Raw genomic sequence first — 26998 nt, 5'->3', positions numbered from 1 at the left:
ATAATTTTCAATCATTTTATTTTCAACTGATTCATGATTTAAGCATTATTTAAAAAAAAATCTGAAGCCTGTCCCTTCCTTGAAGCAAGCTAAGAACAAGGATCCTTATGAATGCCAAATAAAAAGTACTTGAACATAAAGTCTGTATGTGACACCACTTTTCAAGCAAATGAAATAATGAGACACTAAGTAACACATTTTCTGAAGGGCAAGATGACCGGTATAGAGGACTTGGTTTTTTTTTTTTAGACAAGCAGATATACATGCTCATTAAGAAGGTGGTTAAAACTACAAGTGATGAACTACTTCTACAGAACTGTAAAATTGACAAATATATCTTGGGAAGTGATTTATAATAAAAGAAAAAAAACAAAAACTCAACTACAAAATAGGCATTATTCAAACAATAACTAGCTGCTCTGTTAATTATTATCTGCACAACAAATTTAGTTCATAGAAAGCAAAATCTTAAATAATCACTTTAAAAAAGAAATATAATTGTTCAGTAAAGGTATAAACAACATCTGTACATAAAGTGCAGTTATTACATAATGCAAAGATACACATTTATAAAGGCAGTCATATAAGAGATTAACCAAATGGAAAAAAAATCCAGAATTTCTTCAAAGAGAACGTTTATGATCGTTATCTACATGGTTATATGGAATCACGACTGTAGACGAAGACACCAATAATGCACATTTCCCAGAATACATTGAAAATCTACATCAGCTATGGCTATTTCTCTCTATATATTCCTACTTCTGCCACTGACGAGGACTATTTCTTACACACATCCATCATGGCACTTAATGAAAATGTTACGTAATATATACCACAGATGAGGACAAATCATCTAGGAGGATTTGCAATAGAAGCACAACACATAAAGGTCTAAAATGCCCTTTTTAATGCAATCAATCACTCATATTCAGACCTATATATTTAATTGGTCCAAATGCCAAGAGGAAAACCCCAATAAGGAGCAAAGTGACAAAATGAAGAGGCAACCTTGACGATACATTAAAATGGACTACACACTGTAAACATATATCCTTTCATGAAATCTTTAACACAATTATTTGAATTTTATGTAATCTGTTTAAAGGATTTAAAGTGTACAAAAAATTTTAAATATAAATAAGTTAAAAAAAATCCATTTTAATACTACATCCCTTTCAACACTTTTTAAAAGTTTAAATATGAATCCAAATCTCCATTTCTAAAACAGTCTCTCTCCGAGATTCAATAGAATAAAGTCCTAGCATTGTGTGGTTGTCTATTTCTTCTTCAAAGTAAGGAAGCCTGATTTCTTTTTCTTGCCCTCCTTCTCGCCCTCCATGCGAGCTGGAAGAGTCATAGATTTGGAGGGAACACTTGTGCCCTCTGCTCCTGTCACTGAATTGACTTTCTGAATCCACAAGTCCATTTCTCCCTGTAAAATTACAGTTAACAATACATCAAAAAGGCATCAACAGAACGTTTTTTTTCCCCAAAGTTACTGTAGACATACTTTTTTCCACGGGGTCATAATTCCGCGGAATCTCAATTTGGACAAATTTCCGCGGAAAGTTTGTGACCGCGTAAAGTTATTCCATTGATGTATAGTACAGTATTCCATTGATGCATGGTAGTTGGAAAATGTGGATAAATTTTAAAATGGTGAATTCCTTTAGGACCACCTAAGAATATTTTGATTGGTTTACTCTGCAGTGATACAATAAATTCTTAGAAGAAAGCTTTGTCTAGAATTCTTACATCATCTTTAGCATGGAACAGGTACTCTCCTCCATTGGTGAGCTTGAGTCGGAACACATGGGGCCGTTTGGTGTAATCTGTGGCTCTGCTACACTGGGCACCTGATAAGTTGATTGGTTGTTCATGGTGGATCAAACTGCCAGGATCCTAAAACACGAGAAAGACGATGTATTTTTACCACCAAAAAATTTTACTAGGAAGAGACAATTAAAGTCAGTTAAAGAGCTATCACAGCTCATGTTTTTCTGTTATACCATATATGTATGCTGACTGTAAGTAAAATTTACTTGACAAGAATAATATCTACATTTGTGATAAACTCTTAGTACTTTCTGTAATGTTATACCTGTTTGGCTATCTTCTTGTCTTTGTAACATGACAACACATTTCCATTGAGAACTACATACACCTTGTCCCATGATCTGCAAAGAAACAAACATAAAATGCCACAGTTTATCTCAGAAATTTTTTTTACACTGAAGTTTTTCGGTCAAGCAAATGGAATTTCAAAGTTATCTATCACTGATCTGCTACACTGTTCAGCAATATGAGATAATGAACAAAAACAACGATCCCTTCTGAGTAAACTACAAGGCTGGACATGATAAGAGACAGTACCTGTTGTGGGCTTTCTTGTTCTCGTGCTCCCAGTCATGTTTTCTTGTCAGAGTACCTTCATGGTGGATAGACTCAGCACTAGTCGATGGTAATTCTACAAACAGAGTTAAAATAAATATTAAAGAAGACTGAAATTTATTAATTTTACAAATTGTGATACATTTCCAATCTGATTGAAAAGCCAGGTTAGTCAAAATATTCCTAAAATATTAGTTAAGAAATCTAATATGTAAGATATAAATGTTCATACATGTTCATAAGATATATAGTCATTTTGGTATACATGAATAAATAAATAAATACAGCATTGTTAGCATGAGTACACTGCTTTGTTGATCTCTGTACCTTGCAGGACAATGACATCTGTCTTACTACGGCCTCTGTCACGCTTACGAGAAAACAGTTTCCGAAAGGGAGAGAGTGAGCGAGTTCGTTTCTTGTCTTTAGCTAATGGAGACAACCAGAGAGTGTTAGATCAGAGATTATATACACCCTTCTCCATATAAACCACAAGACAGAATCATGCCTCCAGAAATAAAATAAAGGCAAATGCTTCCTTAAGTATAAAATCCCCAGAATCTATCATAAGTAAGAATTCTAAAAAGTCATCTGACCATTGCAGCCTCGGAGATGCAGGAACATACTATCAAGGTTAAAAAAATAAAAAATTCTCTTCTCACCATTTTATACCAGGAAAACCTCTCAACAACATAAAAATTGTTTTTAAAATAACAGGGTACCTCAAAATAATTAATGGGTAGGAAAATCCTTAAACCTCTGAACAGCTTGCCTTAATAAACTGTTTTTAAAATAACAGGATGTTTCAAACATAACTGGAAAATTAAAGGGAAGGAAAATCCTTGAACCTTTGAAATAATTCCTGATGCCATAGGAAAACATAATTGGATAATAAATATAAGCTTTGAAGCCATTCTATGCCAAGTCTAACTTTAAGCGATATTGCTAACTTCTTGATATTTTGCAATGAATCTTTACTTTCTTAACAGTTATATTATTTCTATGAAATAGATTAAATGATAATGGCTACTTATTCTTTCAGAGATATTGAAATCATTTTGATCAAAAATAAATCAAACTTCTCATTCGGCAAAGCTAGCATTGCTACAGAAATTTGTACATCTGAAGCAGTGGGTATCAAGCAAAAGCTACCAATCTTACTAGACATGGGTAAGTCATATGGACTGAGGCGAGCTGATTCAGCCTCTTGTAGGGGCTCCCTGGTTATTTCGCGTTCCTTTCGGACTGGTTTTTTACCCCGAGGTGAGTCAGTGGGCTTACTCTCAGGCACTTCTGTAAACAGGTTAGTGTCTAAACATCAAATCCATGCCAGTTAATAAAAAATGTGCTTTACAAACTACACAAGCATTTTACTTTGTTACATGCAACACATATATGATCTACAAAACTATAGATGATCCATGCCCTTGTTTACAGAGTTACAGTTCCTGATTATATGGCATCCCTGATACAAGATGAGTGGAGATACAATCTCGTGTGTTATCGTAACCTACCAGAACGTGACAAGGGAGGTGAGGAAGCCTCCTTTCTAGGTCGTGGCCTCGGTTTAGGCCGGTCAGCCTGGGACTCTGGTGCACCTGCACTCTCAGAGACCTGGTCACTAGACTCGGTGCTCAAGGCCGAATCATCTAAGGAGGATTCATCTAACGACACAAAAACACAAATACATGCAAACTAAACAGAATAACCACAACCAAAGGGCTAAATGATAGCTGTCACTGTTTTAACCAAAAAATTAATACCACTGTAACAAAATCAAATATTAGAATTAATTTCTGTTATTTTTATCATACATACTTTTACATAGTGACAGGTATCAGAGAAAAACATAAAATTTACATTGCTGGATGTACATAGGATATTTCTGTTTGACTCAAATAAATTTGTTTTGTGTATGAGTTTCATGTAATATTATTTTGTTTGTTCAAATGTAACAGTAGTACGGTAATAGTCCAGCAATGCAAACGAAACTACAAATAATCTTTCAACAGAAGTTAAAACGGTAATTGACACAATTATTTTCACAATAAACAAGGTAAAAGAACATTGGAATTGGAGAGCGAGTCATATTAATAGAGATGTCATTAAAATGTAAACCCCACACCAAATTAGTAAATGAGCACAGCTAATAATGAAACAATGTAAATGAACATGTATGAAATGAACAAATGCTTTTTTAATGTGCTACATGATGAATATATTACAGTTGTATATTATATGCAACCACCAAACTATTTTGAACCAGAAGTCTCTGTCGAGACTGAAGCTCTACTGGTTTGTACTTATAGCAAAGGAAGAGAAAAGTACTTCAGCAGTTGGGAATTGAAACAACAACAGCAATAGATAGAATAATGATCCTTGATAAAGTCTCTTTATGTTCTTAGTGTAGTCTACAAGTTTGCGAAGTTATATTGAAATCAGACCAAAACTGTAGGAGGAGTAGCATTTTGAAAGAATTTCACAGAAATGTCTATTTTTAGTAACCACAGCAACAACGTTCATCGAAATCAAAAACAGATAGAGAAAATTATGTATCTTAGTGTAGTCTACTTGTGTGCCAAGTTATATTGAAATCAGACAAAACTGTAGGAGGAGTAGCATTTTGAAAGAATTTCACAGAAATTTCTATTTTTAGTAACCAGGGCAACAACGTTCATCGAAATCAAAAACCGATACACAGAATTTTGTATCTTAGTGTAGTCTGCTAGTGTGCTAAGTTATATTGAAATCAGACCAAAACTGAAGGAGGAGTAGCATTTTAAAGGAATTTCACAGAAATTTCTATTTTTAGTAACCACGGCAACAACGTTCATCGAAATGAAAAACTGATAAATAGAATTATGTATCTTAGTGTAGTCTTCTTGTGTGCCAAGTTATATTGAAATGTTTTGAAAGAATTTCACAGAAATTTCTATTTTTAGTAACCACGGCAACACCGTTTATCGAAATCAAAAACAGATAAAGAAAATTATGTATCTTAGTGTAGTCTACTTGTGTGCTAAGTTATATTGAAATCAGACCAAAACTGTAGGAGGAGTAGAATTTTAAAGGAATTTCACAGAAATTTCTAGTTTTAGTAACCACGGCAACAACGTTCATCGAAATCAAAAACCGATACACAGAATTATGTAACTTAGTGTTGTTTACTTGTGTGCCAAGTTAAATGGAAATCAGACCAAAACTGTAGGAGGAGTAGCATTTTAAAGGAATTTCAGATAAATTTCTATTTTTAGTTACCACGGCAACACCATTTATCAAAATCAAAAACCAATATACAGAATTATGTATCTTAGTGTAGTCTACTTGTGTGCCAAGTTATATTGAAATCAGACCAAAACTGTAGGAGGAGTAGCATTTTGAAAGAATTTCACAGAAATTTCTATTTTTAGTAACCACGGCAACAACGTTCATCGAAATCAAAAACCGATACACAGGATTATGTATCTTAGTGTAGTCTACTTGTGTGCCAAGTTATATTGAAATCAGACCAAAACTGTAGGAGGAGTAGCATTTTAAAGAAATTTCACAGAAATTTCTATTTTTAGTTACCACGGCAACACCGTTTATCAAAATCAAAAACCGATACAAGAATTATGTTTGTTAATGTAGAGTAAAATGTATTGAAATCAGATCAAAATTGTAAAAGGAGTAGCATTTTGAAAAATTGTTTACAGACAGACGGACGGACGCCGGACGCATTACTATCGCATAAGCTCTTCTGGTCTCTGACCAGTAGAGCTAAAAATTGGCACATTACTTAGATTTTTTTCCTTCAGACTTTCATTAACCAAAACCATGAAATGCATGTACCATAAAAGTAAAATGCTACTCTCTGAGCAATTTTTATTAGAGAATTTAAAATTTCAGTCAAAACTTGAAAAGAACAGCATCAGAGCAAAGAAATAACTAAAAACAATAGCATAAGGTACTAAGTTATATACATGTGCATGAACATTGTTCTCATGTTTTTAATCTACAAGCTCATCTATGATTTTTTTCAAAAAGCAAACAAATAGAAAAAGCTTTTATTAGAATAATGTGCAGAAAAAAAATTAGTTTTCAAGCAAGCAAGTTAAACGAAGCCCTTGAATAAGCATGGTCCTTCATGACTGATGCGTGATTTATGATTTTGTATGTGACAACGGCTAGCGAGTCTGGTTATTTATGATTCCAAATCCGTATTATGCTTTAAAACATTTAATCACCTCTGCGTTTAGGTTTGGGCAGTGTGTGTGATCCATCATCGGATTTTCCTAAATTAAAATGAACAGCTAATATTCATTCACAGTCAGAGAAAAAGCAACATCATGCTATTGACAGTACACTGAGATAAATGTTCAAATCAAGAGCAAATGAAAAAGAAATAGTATTGCTTTAACTGAAAACAAAGTAATATACAAATAGGCATATTTTAACATTGCTTATACAACAGTAAGATAAGCTAAGAACTCAATAAGATATGATAATCATATCAAGAAACAGAAACTGAAGAAACATTAAAAAGACAACATCATTTGATATTTATAGCCATGACTAAATATAGGAGGCTGCTGAAAACTTCCACCTGGACTGGCAACCACCTGTCCCCTAAAATGTTTCCTGTAAGAGAGGTTACACTAGGGAACACCCACCTGATGGTTCCTCTGCAGCCTCTGCTGAGGCCCCCTGTACCTCCTCCACCTCCGGTGCCGACTCCTGGACCGGTACTTGAATGGATTCTACAACCTCGGGTTCTGGGGTAGGTCTACAATCAAAGTCACAAATCTTTTTAAACAGATGCTGCTTTCAAAAAAAAAGGTTCTAGTGAATAGAAAATACAGCCAATAGTAATTTGTTTATGGTATACTTAGGAGAAAGATTAAAACTTAGAAAGAAAAAATCATGTACTCACGGTTTTTCAGGTGGTAAAAATTCTGCTATTAACTTCTTTCGTTTTTCTTCTCTTAATTTTGCTATATCTTCTTGTTCTTCTGTGCGTTTCTTTTGTTCTTTTATTTCAAACTACACAAAAGAAAATTCTGTTTTAAGAAACATACTTATGCAAAAGTTTATCTTTGCCCCATATAATCATATTTATTTGACTTACTGTGGTTAATTTTTCTAATGCTGCAAATCTTTCCTCTTGCGTGGCGGCTGACTTTTCGAAAGATTCATGTTTTTTAATTAGGTTTTCTACAGCATCAAGGGTATCCTACAACAAGTAAAATATGATTCATAACCAATCATTACAAGTAGGTACAATTTCTATGAAACATGAAAATTCAATTGTCTCTGCGCATTATTTGATGTTCCTGCCCACTTACTCCGTAATCTTGATTCTGTAAATATGGTTCCTGTGCCATCAGCCAGGCTTCTGCTACAGCCGCATCCCGGGCAAACTGGTAAATTTCCAATACTGTAAAAGATATCAAACAAATTACAACATATCTAAATGTAAACTGTTATTTCAGTGCAAGCCATGCATTTAAACAATGATAGAATTTCTGATAAATGATGATTCAATACTCCATCCAACACGTCCAAAATAATATTCTCTGAGCATTGTCAGAACTGTCAGTATGACTTACTTAGCTGTAGATGTTCCCATCTGTCTGCCCATTGATCATTCATATCTTGTCTTTCTGTGGTCAGCTGTATAAGTTTTTCTCTAACCTAGAAATGCACAAACAGGCAAAACATTAGGACAATTGTCAAATTAGTATTCAAGAGTATTATAAAATTTCTGATCAACAGATATGCTCTTCACACTTACTTCATCAGATCTGAAATGGTTCCTTTCCAGCAAGTTTTTGCCTAAATTGATACATATGGCAAAGTTTTCTTCTCTAGCATCAATTTCAGCTTTTAGACTTTGATGGTTGTTGATGAGCAAATCAACACCAGAGACATCTCTGTAAAAGACAGATTTTCAAAATGAAAGAAATTTTTAACACCTTACCACTGTATAGTCCCTTTTTCATAAAACCAGATAACTAACAGTACTGCTCATTAAATTTTATACCTGGGTTTCTCTTGTGTTTTCATCTGTCTAATGATGTCATCCATCCAGAGAATGAGATCTCGGACCATGCTGAAGAATTTGAAGAGGTCGTGGGCATCGGCCAGTTTGACCCGCCTGGAGTTGACCATCAGGTTCAGGTTCTTCCAGGCGTTGACCACTTCATCCTCCCTGTCCTGGATCTCAGCCTTCCTGTCACCAGCGTAGCCTGTCTGGAGTCTGTTGGATTCTTCCTGTATGGCCTGTACCTGGAGCACAAAATTTTAGTTTAGTTCATGCTCTATCATGAAGGATGTTCAGGCTTTATATGCTTGTAGATTTCTCTTTGAATTCAGTCAATAAAACATGCTTACTTGTACTCCAAGTGTGACAAGGTCATTTTCAAAGTTGCTATGTTTTCTTTGGAGAGCTGCAACACTCTGTGCATCTCTGCCAAGATCATCTGGAATATAATTCTGCTTCTCCTACAAACATAAAATGAATTACTTAAAGCTTATTACATGAAACTGTTGAAATTTCCTCACCAATCAAATATACAAACATTACTTATCTATATAATCAAACCTACCAGTATTCTCTCCAGAATGTCTTTGCAATCATGGTAGAATTTGTGTAATTCCCAGGAAGACTGAAGCATTTGGGTTCTGGTGTCCATTAACTCTAACAGATCATTCCATGCTTCATTGAGATTGTCCTTCCACTCAGCAATCTGGGCTGAATCGGAATGATCAGCCATAATTAATGCATCACAGTTCTCATTAGCAGCAGTTACTCTCTCTGTTCCTATGCTCTCTGTTTCTCTGGCAAACTCCCTGAACCTGTCTTGCAACATCTGTAAGAACAATAAATGTCTTCTTAATCTTACACTTAATTTGTATAAATTACATTCAATTACTAGAGTTACAATAAGGTACATTTATATTAAGAAGGCACCTGTTTAAATTACTTACACAGACATGTTCAAAGTCGGCACCAAGTTCATGTGACCCTGCCACAACTTCTTTCTCTGCAATCCATTGCATGATGTCGTCAATCTCACGGTTCAATACGTACAGTTTCAGCACTTCATCTAACTTGCTCTTTCTCTCGTTAGACAGATCCTTTAGTCCAGCATACAACTTGTCTACCTGGGACTGCCTTACTGCTATCTGGTCACTGTAAGGAATAAAGACATTACTATAAATGGGAAAAGAACTTTTTGTAATAATATAATAAAATACTCAATATTTTATCATGGCTTTTGATAAATTGGAAGTATTTACAAAATTGAACGTTCATTATTGCCAAGAAAAAATGCTGGACCAAATAATAAAACTGTTTTGAATAAATTTCTCCAACTTTCAATCTAAAAATTCATACAACATACACCATAAAGGGTACAGTTAAAAAGACCAACATAATTCAGAAGTACTCACCTCTCTGGATGGTCTTCAGCAATTAATTTCCTACTCCTCTCTCCCAGTTGTCTCACAACCTCAGCATAATCACTGACGGCATTCTCCAGAGCCTGGTGTTTCTTCAAGAAGTTCTGAGCCCCTATCTCATCCTTAGCTCTCTCCTCTCCAAGCATGTACAGCTCTTGTTCACTCATCCAGGCCTCAGCCTCAGAGGCATCGTAATAATACTGTAAAAATGTATCATGAAACTTGTAAGACAAAATACACACAGTTTACTGAAACATTTATAAAATTACATCTGAAAACATGTAAAATATTACAAGTCTCAGCAAAAACATGGAAAACATTAGTCTCAGCAATACCATTTCTTTGAATATAAATTACCCAATCTCCTAGTGTAAACTTCATAAGCTCAAAGTTATACAGCTTTTCTGCCTTTTACTGACCTGCTCTATACCTCAGGGTCACTTTCTTTCTAACACACATACCTGTTGTGCTACGTCGGATAGTTTGAGCCTTTCTTCACGCTTGGCAATGGCTGCCCGGAGGTCATCCCACATCTTCATCAGCTCGTCAATGAGAGCCTGGAACTCCTCAGACTGAGGATGCTTCTCATCAATAAGCTGCTGTCCTACTTCTACTACATTGAATATCCTCGGCTCATGATTCTCTATCTCTGTTTGTAATGACTGAAATCACAGAAATTCATCATATCAATTTCTATTGAAACAAATACTGCAGAAATTTTGTTCCCTTTCAAGTCCTTCTTCACAAAAGCTTCAAATATTCACAAGATCTTCTCTTATATTAAAGAAATTTATATATTTTACATCTTACTTATCAATGACTTACATGATTCTTCTTAGTTAGAAGTTGAACACTAAGAAGACTATTTCCGAAATTATTAGAAGTAGCTAGGGGCATCTTCTCGCTGATCCACAACTTCTCATCTTCTACATCACGGACAAACTGGTGGATTCTCTTCACCTTCTCAAGCTGTTCTCTCCTCTTAAGCAGTGGTTCCTGGATCTTGGAGAACCTGTCGAATAAAAACAAAATTGTGAAATCTATCGCCTTACTTAATACTAGGATGATACCTCTAACACTCCATTGCTTAATGCTGTTATATTAACCTACTGATTGATACTTTGCATTACAGGTGCTCACCTCTCTGCTACAAGTGCCTTTCTTGCTTCCAGCATGGACTCCTGCTGTGGATCAACCTTCTTCAGAATGACAGCCTGTTCATCCAGCTCTGCTACCTGTCCCTCCTTCATCTTCATCTGAGATTCCAGTTGCTGTAACAAAAGTAAAACATATATGTGACTGAATGCAAAAAATATGACCAAATGCATAATTCAGAACAATTATAGAATATCAGGGATGAAAAACAAAATGTGTTTGTTTACATGTTGTTTCTGCATGAGGAGGTTGACGGTAGTTAAATCTTTAGCTCCCTCCTCCGCTGTGATGATCTGACTCTCCAGCTGTTCTATCCATCCGTCGATGTCGTCACAGCTCTGTTGGTAGATCACCGCTCTGTTCGCATCAAACAGACGCTCGGCCTTAGCCTTGGTGGTTCCCTCCAATTCATCCCACTGCTCTTGCAAACTCGAAAGAATAGGTGCAATTTGTTCCCTACATTCTGGTTTCTCTTGCATTAAACCTTCACCAGACTGAAAACAAAATAACCAATTAAAATCAAAAATATACCAAGACAATATTTTTCAACTAAAAATCATCTATGTATATTATTACAAGATGACAATTAAATGAGTAGGACCTTCAGTTGTAAGAATAACATATACCTGCATGAGACGCTGCAAGCGTTCCTTGTTAGCAGCGATTTCTCTCTCGAAAGCTTGATGACGAAGATACTTGCTGTGCAAGTTCTTAGCATCACGATAAGTTTCATCCTGTGCTGCTGCCATCTTGTCATGCAGCCAGTCTCGAAGCTGAAATATAGTTAGAGTTGTTTTAATTAATTAAAAGACCTTGAATTGCACAGAATTCTACTCTTACAACCGCATAAGGATCTTAAGATATAAGAAACATAAGTAGGACATAATTTTTATAGCTTGAAAAAGTATTCAAACAGAAAAATTTTCATTGACACTTGAAGTAATTAGCTTCTCCTTTTCATTTTATGATGCTTGTCTTTTAATGTAATCCTGTGATATAACAAAAACATTTTCTTAATACCTCATCACATTCCTGTAAGAATTGCTGCAAGAGCAGTTGGTCCTTAAGACGATCAAGTTGTTCATAAGCTCTCTGTCGGTTCACATCTCGCCTGAAAGTTATGTAACAAATTGATTTATTTGACAATCAATTCACATCAAACACCCGAAAATGTACATCCAAGTCAATAAAACCTTAACATACCTCTCACTGATGTTTTCCGCCTTCTTGTGAACTTTGTCAGCAGCATAATGTTGGTCCTCTATGAGACGGTTGGCAAACTGTAGAACTGCGTTGATCTTCTCATCATTAGCATCCATCGTGGTGATGAATGCCTCATGAGCTTTGATCAAATTCTCTGCTGCTTCCAATGTATTCTAATAGAGAAACAACTTAATTAATTACAAAGTATTACCAAGTGGTTTTTTTGGTACATAAAAAGGTATAGAAATATCCTCCTTTTCATGATCTAAGACAAACAATGTAAATCACTGCAGTGGAAATAGAACAACTGTCAGCTTGTTTTACTGATCTTGACTAAAGACATTAAACATGACAGAAATGGGGATAAAAATCTTTCTAAATCTAACATCTCTATTGAAAAAGATGGAATTAAAACATTGGAGAAAAATTGTTCTGTCACAAGAACCTTGAATTATAACATTTTTATTCCTTCAACATCTGTTTTTCTTAAGTGCTTAAAATTCATTAAATCTAATTTTTCTATGCATTCAGGATTTTAAGACAAACTATGTTAAACTATATCTTGGTTATAAAATACATGTGTATTCTTATGCATTTATACTAAATAACATTTACTAAATTTACTACCCATTAAATAAAATTTGCAGAAAGTAAATATAGTGCCAAATTATGATATATGAAATTTCTTGATTAATGTTCTTTCATTTACCTATATATCACCTAAAAATAAAGTGTTGCATGAGAGACAAATATATGGGAGTGTTTTGTATTATTTTTGCACTTCTTTTCAAATACCCTATAAACATTAAAAGATAAAATAACTCATTATGATGGAATAGGCTCTTCTAATGAGCTATAATGAGCTTCGACAACCTATGGTATGTAATTAATTATCTGCAAAGTACAACACAAAAAATTCTTACATACATCTGTTCTATTTTCCAACCACAAGGGTTGAAGATCATTAATAAACTGTTCTAATTCTGTATTGATCAATTGGCTACTATTTTGCATTTTCTACAGAATCACATGCATATCCATTTTATAAACTTAAAGCAAACAAGTTGTTTTTCATTCAAAGTGAATGCTTGATATGAATGATATCAGATTTTTTCTCTTTTTAATAAGTAGATTATACAGTAGTAAGAAAATTTGTCTCTCTACTACAAAGTAATTATCTTTATTGCCAAAAAAAAAGTAAAAAACTGGGGATACAAAAATGTGAAATATATTTAATTTATATTATGGTACTTGTTCTATAAAAACAGAAGGAAAAACCACAACACTGAACTTCCTATCAAATAAATAAATATATACAGGAAGACAAAAGCAAATAGTTGATAAAAATACCTAATAAAATATGAAAGATAAAACCTTTGACATCTTTGTGAGGAAAGTTAAGTACAAATGCTAAAAATTTTCTGTTGGTTGTAAAGGTTACCAAGTGGGGTCTCAAGCAAAGGTAATATATACCATAATCATTATCTGAATTGTGGTTTGCAAAACTGGAGAAATAAAACAAAATAAAATCAAAAGAAATGCACACCAATCAATACTGAGACTGCACGGACATTACCTGCTTATCAAGAAGTCCCAGAGATGACTAAATAAAACATGACAATCTTTTTTAACCAATGAAGACATTTCGTAGCCTTGATGTTGCAGCCATTCATAGGTCACATGTCACTATCAAACATGCTGGCTTATAAAAGTGCTTTTGCATACTGTGCATTCTAAATATGCCATATTCCAAGTGCATGAAGATTCAAGATTTTTTTTACTATGATTAAAAAGTAGTCAAAGAATATGTGCTCCAGATTTTCTTATATATACATGAAATTTTTTATATATATATAAAATGTACTTGTACAAAGATATGCATGGAGAGTCATGCAGTATGGGTCCAGAAGTCAACAAGATGTACTGTATTAAATGCAACAAAACTAAACTATACATACTGGAACTTCCTCCTTTGATAAAAAGTTTTCTTGTTGGTTAAGCAAAACTTCTGCTTGTTTTGCATCCCGTAAATACATCTGCAAGAGAACAAAACACATTTCAAAAACGTTACCACATAGTTAAATGTATATCATGTATTCGAAGTGCATATTTAAAAATATTACATGTTATTCAGTTTTTGTACATAGATATTTTACTGGGTGTATACTAGTGGTTCAAAACCTGGCAATTCTGCTTTTAAGCTCTTTAATTTGTTTTGTGAATTGCAAATCCGTTTAAAAATAGAGTGAGTATTGGATGAAAACTTTAGTTTCCTTCTGTGAGAAATTCAAGATATTTGCAATAACTATACCTGTAGGTTTAGACTCTGTGACAGTAACTGCTGTCTGTTTTCCCACATCTGAAGTAATTCCTCCCATCCACTGTCTAAAGCTTGCAGCCTCTGTAACAGTCAAATTATTTATAGACTATGATTTAATTTCACATTACTGTACATTTTACCATGGTTAACAAGTACATAACAACACTACAAATTTCTAGTACAGAACATTAATTCCAATTCAGAATCTATATGAATTTCCTGCAATCATTTCTTTTAAGTTGAGTTAAAATTATAATCCAAATACACAGTTTAAAATTGCACTCTAAACAAACATGCAATTTTTTCCGAATTTTTTTTTAGAATTGCTTTTTTACCTGGCGCAAGAACATGTACTGTGGATCCTCTTGTCCCTCTGTGACCTTCTCTCCAAACTCCTTCATCTTGGCATGCTCCGGGGAGTAGGCCTCGATCTCGTCCTTCAGCTGCTGGTGCTGGTTCAGGAGTTTCTCCGCATCAGCCAGACTGTTGGGGATGTCTTCTGATGCTACTGTAGTCTGAGTGCGAGACAGCCATTGCTGGAAGTGGTCCAAGTTTCCAAGGAAACGCTGCAACTCACCAGCTTCTCCAAGTTTCTCATCTCTCTCTCTGAGCTGTAAAACAACATCCAAGCTTAATAAGAAGCTGCTTTTTATCATTTTACTCCTTTTTTAAAGTCAGTTAGAGGGAGAGAGTAAATAGGGAAATTCAATATTTACCATGTCTTTGAGATCCATCCAGACATTGTTGATCTCAGCAACCTTCTCTCTGATAACCTGTGCCTCATCAGGCTTGTCTTCTTGTAATTTCTCAGCCTCTCCTTGTAACTGTTCAAGCTAAAAAACATACAAGAATAAATTCATGACATTTTCTTATATTTGTATTGGACACCTTTACACCATAACCCACTTTTCAATATTTTACAATCCTGTCATTATTTTTTAACTGACCTTGGCCTGAATGGCAGCCAGATCTCTCTCCATGCCACTCAGTCTTCTCTGTAATGTCATGACACCAGCCAGGTCATTACCCAGCTCATCAGTGGACTCAATAACCTTAGCCTTCTCATGGATCCAGCTCTGTAATACAAATTAACAAATTTTTGCTAAATCCAAATTTCAAACCCAAAAGATGATATATTTCTTCTCATAACTTAATTGGAAAATCATTTAGCCAATGCTGTTACTTACAATAGTTTCATTACACTCAATGTGGAAGTTTTGAAGACCATGAGAAAGGTTGATCTCTTCTTTCTTTTGATCAACCAGGTCTCGCAAGTTATTCCAGCTACAAAATTAAAATTTCATCCATGTACAAAAAAATTTCATGTTTTTTTCTTTAAATTTTTTTTTTTGCAATATCTCATACACATTAAATTATCATTTCTTTCAAAAAGAATGCCAATTTTAGATATTCATTATGAGTTTTGCAAGCAGACTTACCCTCCATTTAGTTGGTTCTGTCGGCTGATAACCTCTGCAGCTCCTGGATGTTCTATCTGTAGTAACTGACGAGCCAACTGGTTCACGACAGCCACCTTAGAGGCAGTGGCATTCATCTCATGTTCAAAACTGTCAAAGCGATGCTTCATGATGGCTATCTCCTCAATGTCATCAGTGATGATCATGGTGGTCAAGAATTTCTCCTGTTTTTCAAAAATATTCAAATATGTTATTAAAACTTACAAGATGGACCCTCAGATCAGATGTCAGAATTGGCGAAATATACACAAAATATTTAAAGGTTAATCAAACCAAAAAAAATATACAAACCTTCTCCTCTATCCATGTTTCAACACCATCAGCTTCATTGAAGAGTTTGTAAAGAGACAAAGCATCAAGGAGTCTCTGTTTGCGAAGTTTAGCCAGCTCCAGTAATTCCTGGTAACGGCGATCAATGCTTCCCAGCCTGTTCTGTATGTCAGGGGATTCTCTGTCCTGTTTTATAGGATAATCATTTGTGATTTGCGACTATGACAAGAAGTCAAAAATCATATCTTTTATGTTTGCACCAAGACTTCTTATCAAATGAAGACAAACAAACCTGTTCTCCAAGGTTGGCAGCTTGTTCATGAAGTGCAGCTAAAGTACTTTCATAGTTCTTCAGTTCATCTGTCACCTCCTATGAAATTAAAATAAAGACAATGAAATTAACTATATATAGAAAGCCTACCTAAAAAGACTGTGATCTCAGCAGAACACAGCTTACCTTGTGTTTTTTCAGCAGCGACTGTACACTGGCCTCATCTTTGCCGACGTCTTCACTGGACACAATACGGAAGATATCGAACATCCAGGCATCCACGTCATCAGCATCAGCAAAGAACTGAAACAAAGTCATACTTATAAATCCAGCACACACAATAACACATGCATTGGTTTATAGCAATACAACACGGATTAAACCTATATTATTGTTATTTTAGATCTTATCCCCACCTGATAGTAGTCCACAGCCTCGTTCAGCCTCTTCTTCCTGAAGGCAGCCAGGTCAATGAGACTCTCCCATTTCTGGTTGATCTCATCTATCCTCTCTTGGATCTTCTCAGCTCCAAAGTTCCCAGCGGTAATGAGGTCGTATCCCACTTGTAGCACTGATTGCAGGTGAGTGTGGCGAGCCGTCATCTCATCCTCCATTTGCTACAATATAAACAGACCTTGTTTAAAGAATTATCAGACAATATGTACACAAAGAAATATACTTTTAACACTGAAAATGGTAAAATTTCACTCATAAATGTTTGAATTTTTTTTTTTATGTTACTGCTATCCCACAAGAATTCTTTAGTTACAACATTATTCCTGGATTTAAAAACTTTCCAATCCCAATGTCATTTTTTAAAAATAATTTACAAATTGTTTTATCAATTTATAAAGTTCTCCAACTATGAGGACTAGAGCATTAAAATACAGTACCTTTTGTTTGTTGAGCAGTAGATGGACACTGGTAAGATCTCGTCCCAGGTCTGGTGAGGACATCAGCTGTTCCTTCTCCTTGATCCAACCCTCCTCGTCTGCCATATCCCAGTAGAACTGCCACAGTTTACGTGAGTCCTCCAGCCTGTCCCTCCTTTCAGCAGCCAGACGAACCAGCTCCTCATAGGCGTCCTCCAAAGTCTTCATACGCTCACGCACTACAGCGGGCTCCGCAGGATGGTAGCCTGCAAAACAAGTTTCATTTTGTAGAATTACTCATGTCAAGACTTTACATCTTCCTTAAAATTTCACAAGAATTTGTAATCCTAAATGCCCATGGCAATTTCTGTACTAGATGAAGAAAAGCAGGGTGAATACCTCCAGCTTCAACAGCATCACCATCCACAAACTTCATGGCTGACATATTGACAGTCTTGACACGTTCTCCCAGTACATGGATGTCAGCCTCTAGGAGACTATGCTTTTGTAGCAAGTCTTCCACACTCATCAAGTGTTTACCATAGTCTTCAGACATCAGACGGGCCTATAGATTCAAAAATGACATTGTATTCATATGTCTGACATACACATGCATAAAGAAATAAATTCTATAAACTAAAAGTGTTAAGTACCTTAATCTCCTCCATCCAATCCAAGATGTATAACATTTCTTGGAAGATTTTCTGCAGACTGAGAGACATCTCCAATCTCATTCGTCTGGCTCTCAACAGTTCCAGTAAATAGTTCCACAACCTCAGAACATTGTCCTTCCTATCAAACAATAAATGCACATCACAATAACAGCCCACCTTTTGAAAACTTTTTACTGATACTATTTGTTCATAAATCACAATTGTCTTATTATGTTACCTTGCATTAATTCTTTCAATGTCATGGTATCTTTCCTGATCCAATTCAAAACATACAGACACCACGGCCTGTACTCGTTCTTCGTAGGCATTGATATCTGTTTCTATGGCCTCATGTTTTTTGGTTGCGGCCTCGACAGCAGCCAGATCATTACCAAAGTTGTCCTGGGAGACCAGTCTTTGGTTCTCACTCAGCCAGGTCTCTCTCATGCCAGCCTTTCTGTCAAATCTAGCAGCCAACTGATCCAATTTCTCTTGTCTGTAAGTAAACACAACTCAAACCTTAATCTCCTGCTTTGTTCAACTTTGTGAAATAATGAGATTACTTTTTTGCTCTGAAACTTCACCAGAGTCAGGTGATGCTTTTTTTTTTAATTTTCTTCAAAGAATTTAAAAAAAAACCTAGAGGGTAAATTAATACCTTATAAGTTCCTCCCTGAGAGCTAATTCTCTCTCATGTTCAGCCTTTTCCAATCTGTCCCAAGCTTTATTGATGTCAGAGATCAGTTTTCCCTCCTTGGGTAGGTACGGCCTTTGGTTGTTTGCTCGCATCTTACTTTGCAGTGTAAATAGCAAAACTTCAAGGTTTCCCTTTTCATCAAACCTGCAAAGTTAATAAATCTAACTTAAAACAAATTTTCAATTAAGTTCATCAATCGCTCTTCTTTAGAAGGCTTATATTGAATGAAAATATATTTGTAGTGCACACTGATCTTTGAATTCTAAAGATCATTAGAATTTTAATCAATTAGAGTTCTTGCTAACCTTTGTAGTGAAAATTTTATTTATACATACTTAAGTTGCAGAAATCAATGAAAAAATATACACCCTCCAAAATTAACTAGAACTGTCCAATAGGGACAAATACCCCCGCTGGGTTTTTCAGAGTAGGTGCCAATTCAGAAATATTTTATGGATCTAGTAAGAGGTGTTCACTATTGTCTAATAAAGTGCCCTGCCACAGCATGATACGCCCATCAAATATTGTTCGATAATCATAAATTGGTTAGGGTGCAAGAAAATCAAGTAACCTTGATTAACAGATTGATACAGATTTCAATGATCTAATTTCCATTTCTTATCTTGTTTAAAATATTGTACATACATCTCTAAGAGACTTGCAGTGTAGGGATTAATTAAGACAAATAATACATCATATAATTCTAAACTGGCTGTGTTAGAGCTTAACAAATATCCATCTGCAGCTTTAAATTGTTTATTGCATATTTTATGAAATAATGGAAATGCTACAGTCTAATAAAAAAAATCAAAAATTAATTATTCTTTAGACTATAAAATTTTAAGTGAGACATGACTGCAATTTGTTGCAAGTATATAAAAATTGAAATGTATTTTTTTTTCAATGAACACATGTATAATTAATATTAATTATATTATACAATACTAATTCAGTTTTAATCATACACTAAAACATCAATTTGTTTTAATTACATTACACCAATTGAAAGATCTTTATCTGAACTACAGCCATCAAGAACTCTTAATTAACACAAGCAACTATAAGGCCATTTCTTTTTGCCCAACTCCCAAGAGATGAATTAAGATAATACTGCATGATGCTCTTGCCAGTTAACTCCCGACAATGAACTCATTAATTTCTCTCTAATTTGACATGCACATTTCTGCTATCAAAAATTCTCCTTGACCAGTGCTTGATAATTATGCCCATGAGACAAACTGAATTCCTCTCAAATCATTAACATTTGTTACAGAATTTGCTGTAAAGTATATCATAAAAAATAAGTTTTTACTTAATTTAGCATTTTTTAATAAGGATACAACTATATTTTTACATTTTTTAGGATTATGAAATTTAAAATTTTAAAGACTTAGTTTTTTTAAAAAATCACTTAAAATTAAAGGTCACAGTGACCTTGAAATAGGTCGGGACACACCGTTACCCAAGATGCATAAATTGTCCAAGTTTGATGATTGTAAGTCTAATAGTTTTCTAGTTATGAGCCAAACAAAATCACAAAATAAAAAAGAAAAAACGCCTGTAAAATGCAGAAAAATCATCCAATCATGATGAAAATCCCAGGTGCACACCTTCATATGGTGAATAATAAGTGTATAAATTTTCAACAAATCCATCCAACAGTTTCTGAGAAACGGTGACAAAATCTTGTCTACAGACAGACGGACATGGTGATTCCAATATACCCCCCTAAACTTCGTTTGTGGGGGTATAATAAGCATGGTACATTAGATTGATTCAAAACTGAGTTTACTTTTTGGGTTTTTCCTTGGTTCTGTAAGTGTTGAAGGCTGCTAATTGCTGTTGTACACCATACAGGGAATTAGCAAACTGTCGGTCATTTAGGATCACAATGGTCTGTTCAATCCATTCCAACAGGTCAGAGGTGAAGGTTTCATAGTCCTGTACTTGTTTATCTGTGTCCAGGGCATGGTCAATAACCTGTTATTCAAAAACTTATAAGATCATATCACAGATATAAAACATCTTCAATTTTAAGTAAAGGAGAGCTTCTAAATGATCATAATGTTTATTTTCCACCTTCAAATAGTAAAATTGACTTTTCCTTTTGACTATTTTCTTGAATTTTTCAAGCAAAAAACATGGCAATTTTCTTTTCTTTTTTAAAAATTGGTACTTGCAATAAGGTACAGACATAATTTACATGTTTGTGGTGACTTTCCTATAATGGTTAATTCACAAATATCAAGTAGCAGTTGAAATATATACTGTTTCCAGTTGACCGACTTCTTGCAGGGTATTACATTACAGGAGTTAGACTTTTCAAGCAAAAGTTAACAGATTTTTGTGAAGTAGTCAATAGTGTACCTTTCCAATCCTCTTGCCCTGGACAGATTCGGCCTTCATCTTAGAGAAGTAATGATAGTATGTGACGACATAGGTGATGATGGACTTCTCATCAGGGAATTCAACATTACAATCTAAAATTAAACCGTATCTATATTGTGTGTGCCTGCAATCTCCATTAAAATATACATTCATAATGGGTTTATCTAAATTGACCAAATTGCCATAGGTATGTAAGTACATTATATATTGAACATTTTATTGTCTTCCATGAGAAACATAAAATTCAATCTCCATATTCCTCTGATATATGTATTTCTACAGTAATCTGTATTCCTATGCTCATTTGCTGGAATTTGAACACTTTTTTCTTCAGATTCTATGTTTTAACTTTCTTACTTTTTGTTTGTGCTAATTAAAAGCGAAAGCGATTAACCTTATTGATATTTTATTTTAATAATATTTTTCCCCCCCGTACTGACCCTCTGGATCCAGGAGTCGGGTAAGACCCAGCTTCTCCTCGGCCACTTCAAAAGCATTGTTAAGATTATACAGGGCATTGGATTTCTGTAGCTTGTCATACTGGATCAAGTCAGGTCTGAAATCACAAGATCATATCTACATCATTAAATATCTACAGAGGGGTGATCAAATCAGAACGACTTCTTCATCATAACTACATGATGTGTGATCAAATTAATAGGGGTGTGCAATATTACCGGTATATCGGTATATTGCGTATTATCCACCACGATAATATATCAGATGTGAATATTTCACGCATAAAAATATATAAAAACTTCCTTTATTGAGAAACTGTTAAAATAAAACTGAATCAGTTTCGTTCGGGAGAGAGAAAGAGAGAGGAGAGAGGGGGTGGAAGCTTTTAATTCACTGTTGCAGTTTTGAATATCTTACTTTGAAATAAAATTACTAATTAATAAGACTTTAAAATAAAATTTATAAGAAAGAAAATATATAAAACATTTTTACAGGGTGTATACCATATGCATTGCGGTTCTCAAAATCTCACATTGAATCTACACGATCGACATCGCGATGAAATGTCAAGTTCAATATACATGTACATATTACAAGTAAATGGTCATCCATGTTTCCACTTGTAGCAGTGTTGTTTTAATTATTTTTAATAACTTTCATGCCATTTTAAACACCTTATGCTATAAAAGTATATATTAAAACAGGCCATTTCCTCATTGTAATGTGAAATTAGGTCGGGTTAGACTAAATTACCAAAACGCTCACAATTTCTTTCTGATTTTTTAAATTTATTTTGTAACCACATAAAATTATTTTCATATAGGCCTAATATGTATATTGTTTTAATCTTTAATAACATTTTATATCAGAATTCAATGAAAAAAGATTATATATTCTGTAAAAAATTTTAGGTCAATGTGAAAATTCTCCAAGAGAGTTCATCTTGTTTTACTATTTTTACCTGGAATTTGATAAAAAGTAAAGTGTTAATTTGGTGTGCAATCAATGTCTTATCCCTCCTCCCCCTTTTAAACTTAAAGATAAATTCAAAATATATAAATTATATTTTGTATATTGCAATATATTGAAAACAATATATCTTTTCTCAATACCCAACTCTACAAATTAACATGGAGTCAATCATACTTATCAGTTGTGAATATGCAATTTAAGAGAAAGCATTTTCTAGTCATTTGCAGTACTCTGTAAACTATAAAATAATTATCTGAAAAAGTTTGATTCTGTAATATGCTGAGAAAATATCTCAAATTTATATCAGATCCTTCTTTTTTTTAATGTTTCCTATGAAAAGTTTAGAGGAACTTTAGGTAAAAACATGTTCAAAATATATAAATTCTACTTTGTTAGCAAAGAAAAGAATCTTTTCTCAGGAAAAGGACAAGATTCATTCTTGTTTAAGTACAGGTACCTATTAATGAGACAGAAACATCAACACATTTTTCATTCATTGTTGGTCACAGCTTTATCTATGTGATTTACACAAAACAGTGGTAATGGTATAGAATTTCCTATCTTTGGGGCAGCCATGAACCTTGAATTGAATTCTTTTCTAGTGCTCCACTTCATAACAACAGCTATTGCCTTATTATAGGAAAGAGAGCAATAAAATGCTAGTAAGAAAACAATACACAATGTTTAAAAGAAACAAGCAAGCTGTATTAAGTCACAGCTGTTGCATGATGTTAAGAACGCAACAGGAAGACAGGCTTTCCTGGAATATTTTTACCGGAACAAATCTTCTTAAAATCATTACATGTGATGTTTTTTGTTTTTCTAACTTTCAAAAAATAAAATATTTTTTGCGATGAAAGGGAAAAAAATTCAAATACACACCTACACAAATTTTCACCTAATCTATCATTTACCACCTTATAAAAGTCAATTGTTAGAAATGTTGTAGAAGAATAAGCAATTTAACTTCACAACCCTGATATGTCGACTTCAAATCATTTAAGACTGATTCTGTTTTGACAGAATCTCCTTCCAGGCTGGCTCTAAGCTGATTGAGAAGGTAATTTAAACATTAAAATTCTAGGTGTCAGCATGTTGTCACTTTAGCTGATTATTCTATTGACTGCTTGTAAGCAAAGGGTCTCGGCTGGCCAGCAGACAAGCCAGGTTATCAGATCTAATCAAACCTGGTGAAGAAGTCTGGGGGAAGAAGCATTGAAGGTCATGCACACATACATATCAATATGCATCATCATACCAACATGTTTCGTCATCGGACCATAAACTAAATCTCCCAAACCAGTTTTTATTGATGTTTTATCCAGTAGACAAATTGTTTACATTCAAGTTTTATATGAACAATGATAAATTGTTTTTCCCATTACCGGTAAATAGTCTACTTGAGGTTTGGGTGTTGGCAAACTGAATAGGAGCCTGAAAGCTGATAATGACTTGGTATGGGTCATCTCACAATGTAAACATTAGTGTAATGTAAGATGGAATTTTCTACCATCTGGATTGCATTTATTAAATGTCTGGTAAACTATGTTAGGTTAACCAGATAAAAAATGGAACTTGAGACAAATTATTTTCTGTTACTTGATAAAACCTCCCATGGTGCACTTGGTATACCACAAATCCTTTTTAAAATTTATATAATGTTTACCTCTCAATCTTATATCCTCCAGTTAAAAAAAAAGCCCCCCCCCCCTAAAATACTTATCGAATATAACACATTCTGAGATCTATATTAACCTTAAAGTCAAGATCTTAATACCTCAAGAAATAAACTTCATAACCTGTTACCACAGAAACAGGCTTTACACTATAGCTAAGGCTGACATTCCAGAGTACCAAACTCTAGGAGCCATACACCAGGTGGTAATGATAAACATCTACCTATAGGGAAGAACTAGAAAACTTATCATCCAACATAAAACAAACACCAACATACACCCAATCAATTCAGCATTATGTAGACCCTGTAATTCAGCCATTTGTATCACTGTTAAGACATAATTTATTCTGTTCTGTTTTCTGTGATCTGTAACCCGGATGTGCCAAATGCTGAATCTATCTTTCTCACTCCAACAAAAACAAGTGCTTCAGATAAGAGGCATTCCACAGATAATACAAGATGTAGCAACATATATTTGCTGGCTTTTTCGGGAGTGGTCTGATTAATAATAAATCAGTCATATGTAAACACACAATTCTCCCTTTCAAAAATAAATCAAGATTTCTTATTTCATTTCATAGAGAACCCCTTTCAATAACTGTGATAAACCAGATAACACAATAACAAAAAAATTCAAATAAAAAACAACTCTTGTAAGCATGAAATTAGCCTCCATTACAATAATGTAGTATGTAATCTAATTCATAAAAATCTGTGCTGATCTTTCACCTTGAGTGCTGGTATGACTGGTTTTATTGACTTGAGTCTGAACAAGCTTATGCCTGTAGGGCTGATTATGACCAGTCATGATTCACCAGTTACTAGTGAGGGAGCATCCATATTTTTTCTATTCTTAGCAAATTCAGCACTTCACATAAGAATATGTAGGAAGCTTGCCAAGGTGCAGTCATAACTTTTTGTGCAATATCTTGTATACCGGGGAGACATATCCAGACCACGAAAGATGTTTTCACAACTCTAGGAAAAATGTACTCCAACACTGATCTGCATTCCTGTTGCAGTAACAAAATCAATACAATGCTTTGTGAATTATGTACTCTATCCAGAGGCAATAATACCAAAAGCTTTGACTTTTGTCTGCAATTTTTTTTTTTTATACTTTGCCAAATGACAACACCAATAGGAAAACTAAAATATATGCAAGTTTTACTCCCTTTTTTACCTTAAGTATCTAACAAAAAAACCTGTCTGTTCAGTTCACTTGATACATATTAGTCATAGCAACTGACATTCAATGCTCATCTGAAACGACAGTTTGTTTTGTCTAGAAACTGAAGTATTTCCTATCTGCATTCTTGTTTAAATCGAAAAAGAGAATTCTACAAAATTATCTTGAAAATCTGCCATGCCATATGCATGGATCTGTAGATAACATGTATTAATGCCATCTCCCAAAATCCCATTCATATGAAAGTGCTACAGATAAATACACAATTAACATATCTCCGCATGTATCTCCATAATGATATGAGCATTGGTTGTGTACTCTTTTCTGTTAGATCAATACCAATTTAGTGTCCTAAATATCAATTCCCAATAGAACAATTCAGAGTAATTATAAGTTATTTTTACAACTGTACCTATCCCTATTGGCCTACATTTCAATACAAATCTCCAGCACCTGACTGTAAAGGCTTTTCCTTTTATTGATTTGATTTGGTGCAATGGTCTACAGATCAAGTTTACTGAACATGGCCAGGCTAGCTATCTGACACATCATCACTTACAAAAAACATAGGTAATCAGAGATTACAGAGCTCACCTCAACGAATGTTGTCTTTAAGTAAGGCAAAGTCACACAATTACCCAACAAAAGTGTACATCCAAAAATGCAAAATTTATGCAATTTTGATCTGATACTTTGGAATAGACCTATATAAAAACTTCAAACTAGTTCTTCATCACGAAAATGTGATCAAAATCCAGCAGCTGAAGCAAGTTTAAGAGTTTTCATCCCTTGATGCATCAATTGGGCAAGTTTGGTTTATTTAAGCCTTATAGTTTCTTGGTGATAGACCTGCACCCATAACTTTTACCTGGTCCATTATCTGGAAAATGTATGTTGAATTCAGCATCCGTAGCAAGTCTATTAGTATGCATCCTAAGATGTATCATCCATGCGAGTTTGCACAACATAGGGCTAATAGTTACTTAGAAATGAAACCTGCATAAAAATTTAACCTCTTCACTCATCCAGAAAAAAATGTAGGTCAGATTCAGCATCTGAAGCCAGCCTGGTAGAATGTAACCTTAGATGTATCATCCATGCAAGTTTGGTCATTAAAGAGCTCATAGTTACTTGGAAATGAATCCTGCATCAAAAGCATTAACCTGTTCACTCATCCAGAAAATGTAGGTCAGATCCAGCATCCGAAGCAAGTCTGGTAGTATGCATAAGATGTATTATCCATGCAAGTTTAGTCATATAGGCTCATTGTTACTTGGAAATGAAACCTGCCCCAAAAACTTTAATCTGTTCACTCATCAAGAAAATGTAGGTCAGATTCAGCATCCGAAGCAAGTCTGGTAGTATGCATCCTCAGATGTATCATCCATGCAAGTTTGGTCAACATAGGACTTATAATTCCTTGGAAATGAGACCTGCACCAAAAACATTAACCTGTTCACTCATCCAGAAAATGTAGGTCAGATTCAGCATCTGAAGCAAGTCTGGTAGTGTACATCCTTAGATGTATCATCAATGCAAGTTTGGTCAACATAGGA

The 26998-nt window shown here is 34.4% G+C and overlaps 1 protein-coding gene across 8 annotated transcripts in view; it reads right to left on the bottom strand.

Annotated features, from left to right (window-relative positions):
* Positions 1 to 893: 893 nt before the first annotated feature.
* Positions 894 to 26998, bottom strand: part of LOC134279458 (spectrin beta chain-like) — a 33672-nt gene continuing 7567 nt past the window's right edge. For 3 of the 8 annotated variants that reach the window (XM_062761866.1, XM_062761867.1, XM_062761869.1), the window contains 44 exons: positions 21585 to 21700; positions 21124 to 21236; positions 20549 to 20736; positions 18718 to 18900; positions 18298 to 18555; positions 18060 to 18198; positions 17806 to 17971; positions 17428 to 17672; positions 16951 to 17151; positions 16721 to 16837; positions 16556 to 16633; positions 16285 to 16449; positions 15955 to 16157; positions 15703 to 15799; positions 15463 to 15591; positions 15232 to 15348; positions 14851 to 15126; positions 14507 to 14596; positions 14154 to 14231; positions 12196 to 12368; positions 12013 to 12103; positions 11619 to 11765; positions 11220 to 11486; positions 10978 to 11108; positions 10663 to 10849; positions 10299 to 10499; positions 9829 to 10037; positions 9364 to 9568; positions 8982 to 9245; positions 8767 to 8877; positions 8417 to 8661; positions 8168 to 8306; positions 7983 to 8067; positions 7719 to 7810; positions 7502 to 7606; positions 7307 to 7416; positions 7047 to 7159; positions 6621 to 6668; positions 3909 to 4058; positions 3556 to 3687; positions 2377 to 2470; positions 2105 to 2180; positions 1759 to 1905; positions 894 to 1435 (listed from right to left, as the gene is read on the bottom strand). In XM_062761866.1, the coding sequence (XP_062617850.1) occupies positions 1280 to 1435; positions 1759 to 1905; positions 2105 to 2180; positions 2377 to 2470; positions 3556 to 3687; positions 3909 to 4058; positions 6621 to 6668; positions 7047 to 7159; positions 7307 to 7416; positions 7502 to 7606; positions 7719 to 7810; positions 7983 to 8067; positions 8168 to 8306; positions 8417 to 8661; positions 8767 to 8877; positions 8982 to 9245; positions 9364 to 9568; positions 9829 to 10037; positions 10299 to 10499; positions 10663 to 10849; positions 10978 to 11108; positions 11220 to 11486; positions 11619 to 11765; positions 12013 to 12103; positions 12196 to 12368; positions 14154 to 14231; positions 14507 to 14596; positions 14851 to 15126; positions 15232 to 15348; positions 15463 to 15591; positions 15703 to 15799; positions 15955 to 16157; positions 16285 to 16449; positions 16556 to 16633; positions 16721 to 16837; positions 16951 to 17151; positions 17428 to 17672; positions 17806 to 17971; positions 18060 to 18198; positions 18298 to 18555; positions 18718 to 18900; positions 20549 to 20736; positions 21124 to 21236; positions 21585 to 21700 (6637 nt within the window). In that variant the 3' untranslated portion in view covers positions 894 to 1279. Of the gene's footprint in view, positions 1436 to 1758; positions 1906 to 2104; positions 2181 to 2376; positions 2471 to 2651; positions 2824 to 3555; positions 3688 to 3908; positions 4059 to 6620; positions 6669 to 7046; positions 7160 to 7306; positions 7417 to 7501; positions 7607 to 7718; positions 7811 to 7982; positions 8068 to 8167; positions 8307 to 8416; positions 8662 to 8766; positions 8878 to 8981; positions 9246 to 9363; positions 9569 to 9828; positions 10038 to 10298; positions 10500 to 10662; positions 10850 to 10977; positions 11109 to 11219; positions 11487 to 11618; positions 11766 to 12012; positions 12104 to 12195; positions 12369 to 14153; positions 14232 to 14506; positions 14597 to 14850; positions 15127 to 15231; positions 15349 to 15462; positions 15592 to 15702; positions 15800 to 15954; positions 16158 to 16284; positions 16450 to 16555; positions 16634 to 16720; positions 16838 to 16950; positions 17152 to 17427; positions 17673 to 17805; positions 17972 to 18059; positions 18199 to 18297; positions 18556 to 18717; positions 18901 to 20548; positions 20737 to 21123; positions 21237 to 21584; positions 21701 to 26998 lie in introns of those variants that run through there. The other 5 variants (XM_062761870.1, XM_062761868.1, XM_062761871.1 and 2 more) reach the window with 5 other exon arrangements.

Source organism: Saccostrea cucullata, unplaced genomic scaffold (genome assembly GCF_032062105.1).
Source record: "Saccostrea cucullata isolate Sc308-1 unplaced genomic scaffold, CSIRO_AGI_Scuc_v1 ctg364, whole genome shotgun sequence".
NCBI lineage: Eukaryota > Metazoa > Mollusca > Bivalvia > Ostreida > Ostreidae > Saccostrea > Saccostrea cuccullata.
The sequence above is the reverse complement of the archived record's forward strand: the minus strand, read 5'-3'. Positions and strand labels throughout refer to the sequence as shown.